Source organism: Rutilus rutilus, assembly GCF_951802725.1.
Source record: "Rutilus rutilus genome assembly, chromosome: 24".
In the NCBI taxonomy this organism is placed as follows: domain Eukaryota; kingdom Metazoa; phylum Chordata; class Actinopteri; order Cypriniformes; family Leuciscidae; genus Rutilus; species Rutilus rutilus.
In genome coordinates this window covers 16,088,117-16,099,749 of record NC_140228.1, presented here as the reverse complement: position 1 = coordinate 16,099,749, position 11,633 = coordinate 16,088,117, and the positions used below count along the sequence as shown (strand labels likewise).

The window sequence follows — 11,633 nt, the reverse complement described above, 5'->3', positions numbered from 1 at the left end:
GTTCAAAAATAGTAAATACTGCTTTGGTCCTCTTAACATTTCGACCAATTTAAATTACATGTGACAATTATTGTTATCACTGTCTATTATTATTATTATTATTATTATTATTATTATTATTTACACTTACATTTAAATGATTAAAGTACAACAATAAAAACGTTAAAAAAACTTTAAGGGACTTTTAATTTGACGTTCTTCTGCCATGAATCCACGGAAGTACGGACGCCTTTCGAGACAACACAAGAACTACAACAAAAAACCCCTTCGTTTGCTCATGGAAAAAACACAGCGCTCAACATTTCTCGGAAGCCGTTGAGTGTCTGAAGTATTAGCATTTACCAACACACACACACACACACAGAGAGAGAGAGGAGCCACACTCGGCCTACAGGCTGCGAGTGAACCCGAGCTGTTTGGAAAAAAAAGGCGACCTAGGTACACCTAGGCGACCGTGTTTGTGTTTTATAAAGGTACATTTATTTAACTAACGTTATATTAGCCCGTTAGCAAAGAGACTTCCTCTTGTGTGAGTGTGTATGAGGAGCAGATGCTTCGCTAGCTGTCTAAAGCTGGATTATAACGCTACTTATAACACGTTTACAAGGTGAGCTTATTTTCTTGATGAAAAGTTGTATTAAAGTCATATAACTAAAACGGGCTGTAATAAATCCCAATGAATGCACGTAAGGGGTGCGCGTGCTCTGTAATGTTTGTTTGTTTATGTAACTGACTGTTATATGGGCGAACTAAGCTTGTGAGTTTATTTTCAGTTTTCTGTTTATGTAACAAAAACCCAACCTTGTGTGTTACACAATATATTGAAAATAAAGTCTATTTTAAATGATTCTAGAGTGACTTTAAGAATCTGAGCTGCTTTAAACATGACACGAGGAATGTCGAAATGACATTTTCCAATGCAGACTCTGCCAATAACTCTTATTGGTTCTTATTTCAGTTTGACAGTTTGGAAGCTGATTATGGTAATTGATACCAACTGGTGAGAAGCATGGAGCTGTACTGGTACATGTAAGTTTTTGGAAGACTGTTGATGTGATTACAGTTGTTTTAACATGGCATCATCTTTGATTTTATTATATATTTTATTTCTGGTTTATTTACGTGTTGTAATAATAACAGTTATTATCAGTTATTATGAGCATGTCTTTGAGACTTTAAACTTGTTCTTAATCTTGTTTTAGAGTCGTCATAATATTTATTATGATTAAGATCTTCTTCTACATCTGCTGGTATCGCTCAAGGCAAAGACAGCTCGCTGCGTACCTCAGCAATCCCCGAAACGCTCAGATCGTCATTGTGGGAGGACGTGCGTACCTGCACCAGGTCTGTGAGAGACAAAATGTGAGTAAAACTAAAACTTCAAACTTCAGTTCAATCAGATCTTCTTCTTTTTTTAAAGGTGTGGCCAAATTGGCTGTGCGTCAGCCGCTGCTGATATTATCGCTTTTTGGAAGTATGACAAAGTTTAGCTTCCTGTGTAGTACTGTGTGGGTCTCCGGGATTCAGCAAAACAATAAGACGGACTCGAACGCAATATGTTATGCTATCTTCTGTTGACCTTAAGTGGCATTTCACAGGAGATTTGACTAGTAGGTAAATGACAGAGCGACTGATAAGCATACAAAACTTTTCCCCTTTGATTAAGCACTTGGAAGGGGAAGAGGAATGTTGTGATTAAACACTAAAAATGTATTTAAATCCATCACTGTTCAGTCAGTCTACACTCATACAGTAAATTACACCCATATCAATATTAGTTTGTCTTATTTTCTCTTATTTTACTTTTTTCTGTCATCAAATAAAGGTAAGTATTCATGTCAGGATGGAAAATCTTTCTGTTGAATGTTAAAGTGTCAGACATATTGCTGTTTACACCTGGTATTAACGTGCATATCAAATGCAAACCCCTTTTTATCAGAATTGAAGGGAATTGATTTAAAAAGCTCCATTACTATATTTAAATATTAGAGCAGCATGATTAATCGTGTAACAATCTCGATTCAAACATCCGCTCGGTCTTATTTCTAAATGACAGTGATTTGCCTGTCTGTTAAACCTTTCACAAGTTCAATCACAGCGAACATTCAAATGTGCATTGCCTTTGACCCAGGGAGTGCAGTTGTCATGTAGGCTATAGGTGTGAATGTGAAACCGCTTCTTTTCAAACACACAGTATCATTATTTCTGTTTTATAATTCAAACTATCACAGAAGTGCTGGAATAAAAGTTTATAGGTTGGGTATAAACACTGATGTAGGGCTGTCATGATTCCTCGTTAAATTAGAGTACTCGATATTAAAATCTTCTCGATTGCAATTTACCCGTGTCAAGTAACCGGAAAAATACTGGAAGTGGCGCATTCCACGGACGAGAATCTATGAACCGCATTATTAGACCATTTTCTAAGGCTGCATGATGTATTAAAACCATATAAAAACCATACTATAGCATAGTGCTATTGTGAATTCACAAAGGCTGTGCTTCAATTGAATAAATATATGCCCTACGGGTTTTTATATTATGCACTTTCATTATTTACATCCGTGTAGGTTATGTGTGTCTCAGAGCAGCTTCTGTGAATGCCTCTCAAACTCCATCTCTGCATATGATGTGAGTTTGGGTTGCTGAATGTATAACATTCATCTGGAATGCAATGTGCGCCATTTCATCAGATTTGTAAGGTCAATTATTTATAAACCTACGCAAATACAGGAGAATACAGCTATTTGTTTCTAAATATGCGAACTGTTCATCGCAATTTCAAAATAAAAGTTTAAACCCTCGCTTTGAGTTTGCATGTTTTGATGTCCACCTATTCTTGTTGAAGAAATAATAGTGGTCGTAACATTTAGGCCTATATTATAAAGAATTGGCCAAATATTAAAGATAAGGTAAACATTTGAATTAAATATCATTTGGCCAATATTAAACAAAGATTTAATCTGCTATCAAGTGTAACAACACCAGGCCGTTGGCCCCCTCTGCAGGCATTGGTTTTAATACATAATGTACATAAGATGATTGTTTGTATTATGTATTTTAACAGTGTTTTTCTATAAAACCATTGCTTTTGATGCTTTATTTGAACCAAATATTATTTCCTCATTGTTATTATATATGTATTTTAAGTCATTTTTAATGTTTAGGTTTTTGCTTGGGTCTATTTTTATTACCACAAAAAAATATCCGATTACTCGATTAATTGTCAAAATAAACGACCGATTACTCGATTACCAAAATAATCGTTAGTGACAGCCCTACACTGATGTCTATGGTAGCAATCAAAATAGAGTAAATCACCTTTTTAAAAGTAACTTGACACTTCAGATAAAGATTGTACCAATTACATCATTACACCAGTAGGTGGCGACAAATGTTAAAAAAAATGATTTGCCGTTGAATCATTCATTCAAGAGATTCGTTCAAAAACACTGATTTATCCAGTAATGAGACCATTGAAATCTACGAGCGAGTCATTGAATCATTCACTCAAACTAACTTTTAAAAAGTATATAATTAATTCATATTTAATTAAATATTTTTAAATAGACTGCAGCAATTATCACTTTGTGTCAGAACCTCTAGTAAATTACATGCTATTTTGTTTAGTTGTCTATTTGGATTTGTGGGAGAATCGCAATCTCTGTTTTAAACAAAAAATTTTGATTCTCATTTTATCTAGAATCGTGCAGCTCTAATATATATATATATATATATATATATATATATATTATAAAAATAAAAATAAACATTAATAAATGTATTTTAAAAAAGATGCATTAAATTGATCAAAAGTGATCAAAAACATCAAAACAGCCTATTAGAATGAATTAGGGATGCACCAAAAATGAAATTTCAGGGCCGAAACCGAAAATTCTGGATGCACTTGCCCAAAAAACGAAACCAAAAATGTTTTTTTAAATAATTATTAATTTCTTATTTTAAATTAGTTTTTTGTATAATTGTATTATTATTATTATGATTATTATTATTATTATTATTATTATTATTTTCATGTTGCCACAACAAGCAGCAAAGTTTAAACACCCCTGTTATAGTGGAGATTGACAGATGAATAGGCGGCCCTTCACTGTTGTCCGGGATACATCAGGACAGATTAGCTTTTGATTAGCTTTACACTATGAATGTTAAGGTGTCATACAGTTTTTTTAATGTGGGTTGAGTAATTTGGACCCTTTTGAGACATGTATTTGTACACTTGTAATCGGATCACCCAAACAGATCCTAAAAGGCATGTTAGTCTATAGGGGAATCTTTAATATATATGACCACAGGAAATTTGAATCTTCTCTAAGGTTTCAGTTTGCTTGGTTTTCAGACTGAATTTGAGTGCGGATTCTAATGTGGTGCTCATTTTCAGTGTGACACGTTCTGTCTGTCATTTATCTACAGGGAAGGATATTTTACTGTTTCACAACACAATTTTTGACCTTGGTGCTCTGCATTTTTTTGACTCATGATGTAAAACATTTCACTCTCTAAACTCAAAGCCGCAACAAGGATCTGTTAAACCAAACCGAGGGCAGGAGTGTCAGGTCTCGTGTCTGTGTTATTCGCACAGGCCACTAAATGTGTGAGCTCTTCTGTTCAGAAGAATAGTTCCTCTTGTTGGTGCACAGCACTTGTCAAAACTAACCAGTGCCTGTGAAAAAGCCAGAAGAAGCAGACTTGATGGAACAAGAACAGGACCCAGAGCTAAGGGCCGTGACAGCGCTGACAAAACTTTTTAGGAATGTTATTGGTTTTTTGTGGTGGGGTGGGGTGGGGGGGGGGGGGGGGGGGATGGCAGTTTGACTAAAGCAGATTCATTTGTTCAGTCAAGTTATGGTATCTGTGACTCTATTATAAATGAGATTTCTTTAAAAGAGTCTGATGTGATCTCTGTAGCTCTAAACTGTATTGAAGCTGTAACGCTGCGTTTTAAATTCAGAAAAAGCCCTTTGTTTCTAAATGAAAGCGTCTTATGTTCAGAAAAGCATCTGGAAGCAATTTGTAGCACAAGTATTGAAGACCGTTTCAAGAGCTTTGCCATTCAAATAAGGTTGCTATTTTAATATTTGACTGGATATTTGGGATAAAAATGTTTCATTTATTAGCTCATCATACCATTGCAAGCTGAATTTTTATAGGATATATGCCTATAAAAAAAGGTTCTAGATTATCTTAGAATTCACAGCAGTTGTTTTCTCTTTCTTCTAACAGAAGTTGTTTTCTCTGAACAACAGATGAAATGGAGAGAACAATATATAGGTCTATTTTTAGAAACCCAAGCTGCCTGTAGCTCTCCACACAGGAAATGCCCTTAATTTGACAACAAGCGGTTCAGATAGATGATCAACTTTTAGCCTGCTTACACATTCACATGTAGTTGTTTTTGTTCTTCTTACAGTGGTTTTAAAATGCAGTTTGCCCTTATGAGGTCATTTGGTACGCCATGTATCACATAATGGTAACTTGTTTAATACTTAACAAACCGCTTCGATGAGCAATAGTGTAATCAAGAAGGGAAATACCAGACCATTAAGATCCAACCTAAAAGATGACCTTTTCTTTAAGCAATTTTTTTTATGTGAACTATGAAACTGCATATGACGTAAAATAAGAAGCGTCTCATATCCTTACTGAAACTGGGATATCATTGTGTTTATCAGCCGAACTGAGACCACAAGGTCTTATAGGTTATAAGCACATACATAGGCCTGGGCAAGGGATTGCAGAATTTAACAGCAAGCATCGACTGGATCTTGTTTCACTGCCCCATGTATTTAAAGGCGTCTTTAAGATGCTTCTTGTGTAATATGTCTGATTGCGGGTGTTTAACTCGCACTGCTGCTCTGCTCCACAGACATCAATCTGGCCCAGTTGGTACGGAGTTCAGGACGACGGCTCGGTGGGCGAACCCTCCGCCTCTCTTCCACCTTCATCCTCACTGTCTCAACTGGACATGCCTCCTCCATATGAGGCAGTGTCTGGAGGTAAGACTGACTCACTGTACGACTACACCCCAGTCTGCACTGGGACAGAAATCATTTATTCCAAATACATCAAAATAAATACATAAAAAATAAAGAGGAAATATATACATTCTTTTTTTATATATATGGATTTTATTTTTTATTTATTTTTGACTGTGTCTCAGGATAAGCCTTAAAGTGCCCCTATTATGCTATTTTAAAGGTTCCTAATTTTGTTTTGGAGGTTTCCAACACCAGGTTTACATGCATCAAAAGTAAAAAATAAATAAAAAAATACACTTTTTTTTATAATTTTCTCATAATATACATTGCACATAACCTCATTTCTCAAAGAGACTAAAACCGGTCCGTGCGGAGATTCAGTCTTTCTAAACCTTCCTTTCTATGAGCATACTCTGCTCTGATTGGTCAGATGGCCCGGTCTGTTGTGATTGGTCTATTTACCCATTACCAAATCTGAATTTCAGCTCCAGAGGCTTCCTCACCACTTGTATTGACAGTAATATGAACAATGACGTTGGCGTAGTTATTCATGCAAAGTGGATTCTCAGTGCCGAAATGTCGACAACACAAACCAAACACTTCCAGTCTCAGCTTCAACTGCAGTGTTTGAGGGCTGGTCAAAAGTTCTCTTGTTTTGCACTTTTACATTCACAAAAGCTATATTATACACACTGCATGAAAGGTAATATTCGAAAAAGCGTAATAAGGGAGCTAAAATGAAACCATTTGAATCTGTTAGACAGTCATGGATTTGTTTTGGTCAATGGAGTGTTTCAAAAAAGTTAACCATGAACAATGGAATAGGGACTTGTCTGCTAATCATTTTCTAGTTGCACATTTGTGTTTGGAGGATGGATTTCGCCTTATTTTTGGCTCTCTGTGTATACGCCAAATCCCGATATTGTTGCAGCGTTCATGTAGACTGTGCTGCACTTAAAATCATCTCTGAAAGTGCTTTTCCAAGCGATCACTCACAGCGCAGCTGGAATGTAAATGATTAAATGTTTGTTGAACTATGAGCTCTTGCACTGACGTTCTCTTGTGTCACAGTTTAGGTTCATCCCTAAAAACATCTCTGCATGAGAAGCTTTATACAGTAATGGTCGATATGTTTACAAGAAAATCAGCAAGAATACATATATGGTATGGTGAGGACTGAGGAGACTGTCAAGCCTCAAGGGTAGTTAGACAAACGCTAAATACTTGACATGTCTTTTCACCCTAAACAGCATTTCAGTCACATTACATCTCTCCAGGGAAAGTCTCGTGCTTTCACCCATTCTGCTTTATGCTTTGTAAATGGTTAACAGGGACAATTTTATGACAAGAGGGAGCAACAGTTGGAGAGTGGGCCTGCAGGCATCAGCCATCCCAAATTAGACCAATGCTTCATAATTGGCAGGTTTTCTAACTGACACGCTGTCGCTGAGAAGGACATTTATGAACACCAGCTGCCAGATATTGACATTAAGACATGGAAAAGGTTGAAATGAAGTTGGCAATCAAAGCTTTGTGCGTAGGGTTTACTTAAGTTTAGTTTCTGTGCTGAGACCGATTGTTCATTCAGCAGCAGAGAAGGAAATCTTCTGGTGCTTGTGTGGATTGGCAGCAAACGACAGATTCTGGCTCACAGCTCCAGTCGTCTGTGTCATTCCATTTCCATCATTTCCATTTTCTAACAATGTCTAATGAGTTTATAAACATTGGATTTTAGCAAGTAGATCTGTAGGTGTCTAGAAGACTCCCAAGAAAGAACATGAGGTTGAAGATGCAACACATGCATATACCGCGTTTCCGAGTGAAAAATAATATCTTCAGGGCAGGATGTGGTTTTTGTCAAACTTCAATGACACATCATTCAGCGTTTCCACCGTTTCTTGATATTCGAGTTGAAGTGGTGATGGAAACCCCCCCTTTTTCCAAGTGCTTTGTGTGTAGTTTGTGCCACCTGTTCCATGGACATATTTGGCAATATTTGCTTTTGTTTGCTATTAAAAAAAACATTTTTTAACAGTTTGCTATTTTTTTTAAAGAATGACCTTGCTATTTTGCATGCATATTACATTGATGAGTCATTGAAAGGTTTAGTTGTGCAGAAAGTTGCTGAGAGTCACTTGTGTTATTTCTAGTCTTATTACTGTTATTATTCTCTTTTTTTATAATGTATTTGTATTTTTAGTGATCAATAAAAGTTAAGTTGTTTTGATATCTCTTTATTTACACTTTAAAAAAGTTGATTTTTACTGAAATTAGTATAAAATTGCTAACACTACTATGTCATTTTACTGTAAAATGCTGAAATAAATTGTTATATTGTTATAATTGCCACATAGTTTATGGTTGAGAAACAGTAAAATGGCATTCCCAAACACATCACATATGATTTATGTCAATAGTTTTGTTTCTTCTCGTTTTTGTTGTCAGTAATGTACAGTTTTTGTGTTAAATGTTCTGTTATTTAATTAATGTTTATTAGATTATTTTAGTGTCATGTTTTGCTCTGCTGATGTTTTGTGTTTGTGTGTGTGACCCTGTGGAATGTCTAATGCACAAATATTGTCCATGTTTTATTGATTCATCATGTGGCTTTCTGTTTTACCACCTGTATTATTACACTGGTTATCAATACATTTTAAGGTAATATGCAGATGTTGGTACTTCAATTACATTGGTATATTAACATTACATCACTTAATGAAATATTCCGGTGTATAAATCGTAAAATATACAGGCACCGATTCCATAATACCAGAATCATTGTCATACATTTTTTTTTACAGTGAATATCTGACAACCACAGCTGCCATTTATTTTACTGTAAATATAACAGGATTTATTTTACTATGAGAAAAAAAAAGTGTGTTATCAGTGATGTTTTTTCTTTGTTTTCTTTGCCATTTTAAACCTTTTGCATGATCATTGTGCTCTCTCGTCTTTGTTTTGTGCAGCAAATGACCTGAAGCCTCCACCGTACAGCGAGTACGCTCAACACGACGATACTGATGCATCCCTGAGCATCACCATCCCGGACGCCAGCGATTCCAGTGTAATTAGCGATGCCCCACCCCCTTACACGCCCAGCATCACCTCTGCAGCCAATCAGCAAGTAGACAGCCACAGCCAATCACAACCTGAGGGAATGTCAAGTTAGACTTCTCTCAATATAGAAATGCAACAAGGGCTTAGCAACCGCTTTAGCCCCTCTAGGTCTCGTTTTTCCATCTGGACTTATTTTCTTTTTAAGCAAACTATACAAAGATTTAACATTGGCGGTGGATCTTGCTCGTTCTCTTATGACATGAGAGAATTAGTATCGGGCACACAATAGGCGGTATAAAGAATGAGACTGGCCTGATGCCATCTTCTGGCAGAGTCGAGCACTTCTCTGCCCACGCTGGTGTACCGGTGCTTTCAGTTCACCCATGCCTTATGCTCATTTCCTCCAGCAAAATCCCAGTGCACAACCATACGGCAAACACAGCCATTTCACTATTTTTTTAAATGATTACTTTAACCGTCATTTATTTGCAGCAGTGTTGAAGACTAACGCTATGATAACGTGTGGCTGCGTGTTTGAGGAACTGTAAATAGGCTAGTGGGTTGACTGATGCCAAGCACATTCTGCTTAGACAATGTCGTTGACACATTTCTTTCTTTCTTTTTAAAGTCCCAAAGGGATAGGTTAAAGGTGTAGTTCACGCAAAAATGATTATTCTGTCATTTGCTCACCATCATGTCGCTCCAAACCTGTATGACTCTACGCCAGTGGTATCCGAAACTATTATAATTCTTCAAAATGTCTTCTTTATTGTTCTACTGAAGAAAATCATACAGTGTGTACGGTGAAATGATGACAGAATTAAATGTTTTGACTGAACTGTCTCTTTAAAGTATAGAGGTCTAGCCTCAGGTTATTTATAACCTCAGTTTATATGTGATGACAATTAAAAAAAAAAAAAAAACACACAAAAAACATTTGCCCTCTGAAGCACTTTTAATGTTTTGTAATTGCCTTAATTCCGTCTGTTAGTAAGTGTCCAATATTCCTGAATCAACCAGAGCCGGTGTGGATAATGTGGATAATGGTTATGACTCGTGTAAATGTGCGAAGTCCTACTCTGTGTTGTATCGCTTATCAGGTTAAATGTAACACACTGATGCATTTGAGATCACAGTGCCCTTATTAAAAACTTCTGCTAACCGAAATAGAACTTCCGTGTGTGAGTGTGTGTGTGTAAGGCATATGTTAACTGTGTGATGAATTCAAACTGAACTTCCTTGTGAAAATGTTTATGTGCTTTAGTGAGCGCATGAAGTCATCTCTGTGCAATTGTCAATATATCAGGTTCACATTATGGGATCAATGTTTTTTTTTTTTTGTATAAAAAAAAAAAAAAGTCCACATGAAAGGATGTGATTTAAGTGTGCTTTTAGAAAATGTGTGTATAGTTCTGTCCCCCTTCTCCCATGAACGCCCGGTCCTTCACTATGTAATTTCATTTAATCATAATTTGATTTAAAATGCTAATCCTGCAACATGTATTATCTCATTTAAACTGAAGTACTGTATATGCTATTTTTGTATTTATGGAAAAACCCTTTGAATCTCTTTCAAAAAATAAAGATCACTGAAATGTCATGTTTGAAAACAGCTCATTTCTTGATGGACAAGTTACATACTTTTTGATCAGTGACATCTCACAGCTTCATAAATACTGTAGATACTTACTTTGGCCACTACATTCTGACACCACAAGGGGGCAGTAGTACACTATTCTTCAGTCTCATCTGTTCTCACAGAAGTTCTCTGCATCTTTATGATAACTTGCCGTTAAGATTTTTATTTTTAACAGCTGGCCATGTATTCCATATTTCCATATTCGTAACCCTGCAGAGCCAGTGCCCTCTGTTCCTTGCTTCCTACTCTTTTGTGTGGGACGATCGAATCGCAGTCAAATCAGTGAGGTGGGCGGCTCCTGGCATTTTGTACAACTTTAACTTATAACTGAAGAATGCAGCTTTGCATAATGTTTTGAACTATTCGTACAACAAAAGATCTTTCACCACATCACATGGAATCAAACACTTAAAGAGGATGTTAGAAATGCAATGTATGTTTACCTTTTTGACATGTTTGCTGTAGACTTGGCCTGTCCAGACAATTATTACTTTGACCTATATTTCAAATGAGTTTAATCAGATCCCACAAACTTGTAATTATATTATATTACTTTTTAAAATACTCGTAATCAGACTACAGTTACTTTTTTATTGATTACATGTTATTCTCACAATGGTCGTAAATTATTAATAGTTAATTTATTCTCCCTAGGCTACTATTACTTTATCTTTTAAATGTTCCTTTCTTAAAAATAAAAAGACCTGCTTGTATACGTTCAGAAGGTCTTCCAGGTTTGTGGAATTGCACACACAGAAATCATTTCACTTTTAAGGAGTGTTTTCTAAACATTGCATATCTAATCAACTCCTGCCAAACACATTAATAATTATTTGAATTATCAGTGAGTCATAAACATGTATTACTGTCTTTGGAAGGCTTTTGTCTTTCAAACACATTAAAATGTGCAAATGGACCACTTGCACTGAGCTTCG

General features: G+C 36.0%; 1 protein-coding gene across 2 annotated transcripts; it reads left to right on the top strand.

Moving 5' to 3' along the window:
* Positions 1 to 213: 213 nt before the first annotated feature.
* LOC311283644 (uncharacterized protein) lies at positions 214 to 10,659 on the top strand. 2 transcript variants are annotated; one of them, XM_084398192.1, is made up of 5 exons: positions 214 to 607; positions 959 to 1,029; positions 1,203 to 1,362; positions 5,888 to 6,017; positions 8,969 to 10,659. In XM_084398192.1, exons 2-5 carry the CDS (start codon positions 1,010 to 1,012, stop codon positions 9,169 to 9,171), a joined length of 513 nt encoding a protein of 170 aa, XP_084254318.1. In that variant the 5' UTR covers positions 214 to 607; positions 959 to 1,009; the 3' UTR covers positions 9,172 to 10,659. The 2 variants fall into 2 exon arrangements, with proteins under 2 accessions (XP_084254318.1, XP_084254319.1); XM_084398193.1 differs by having other exon boundaries at positions 493 to 607; positions 967 to 1,029.
* The last annotated feature ends 974 nt before the right edge of the window (positions 10,660 to 11,633 follow it).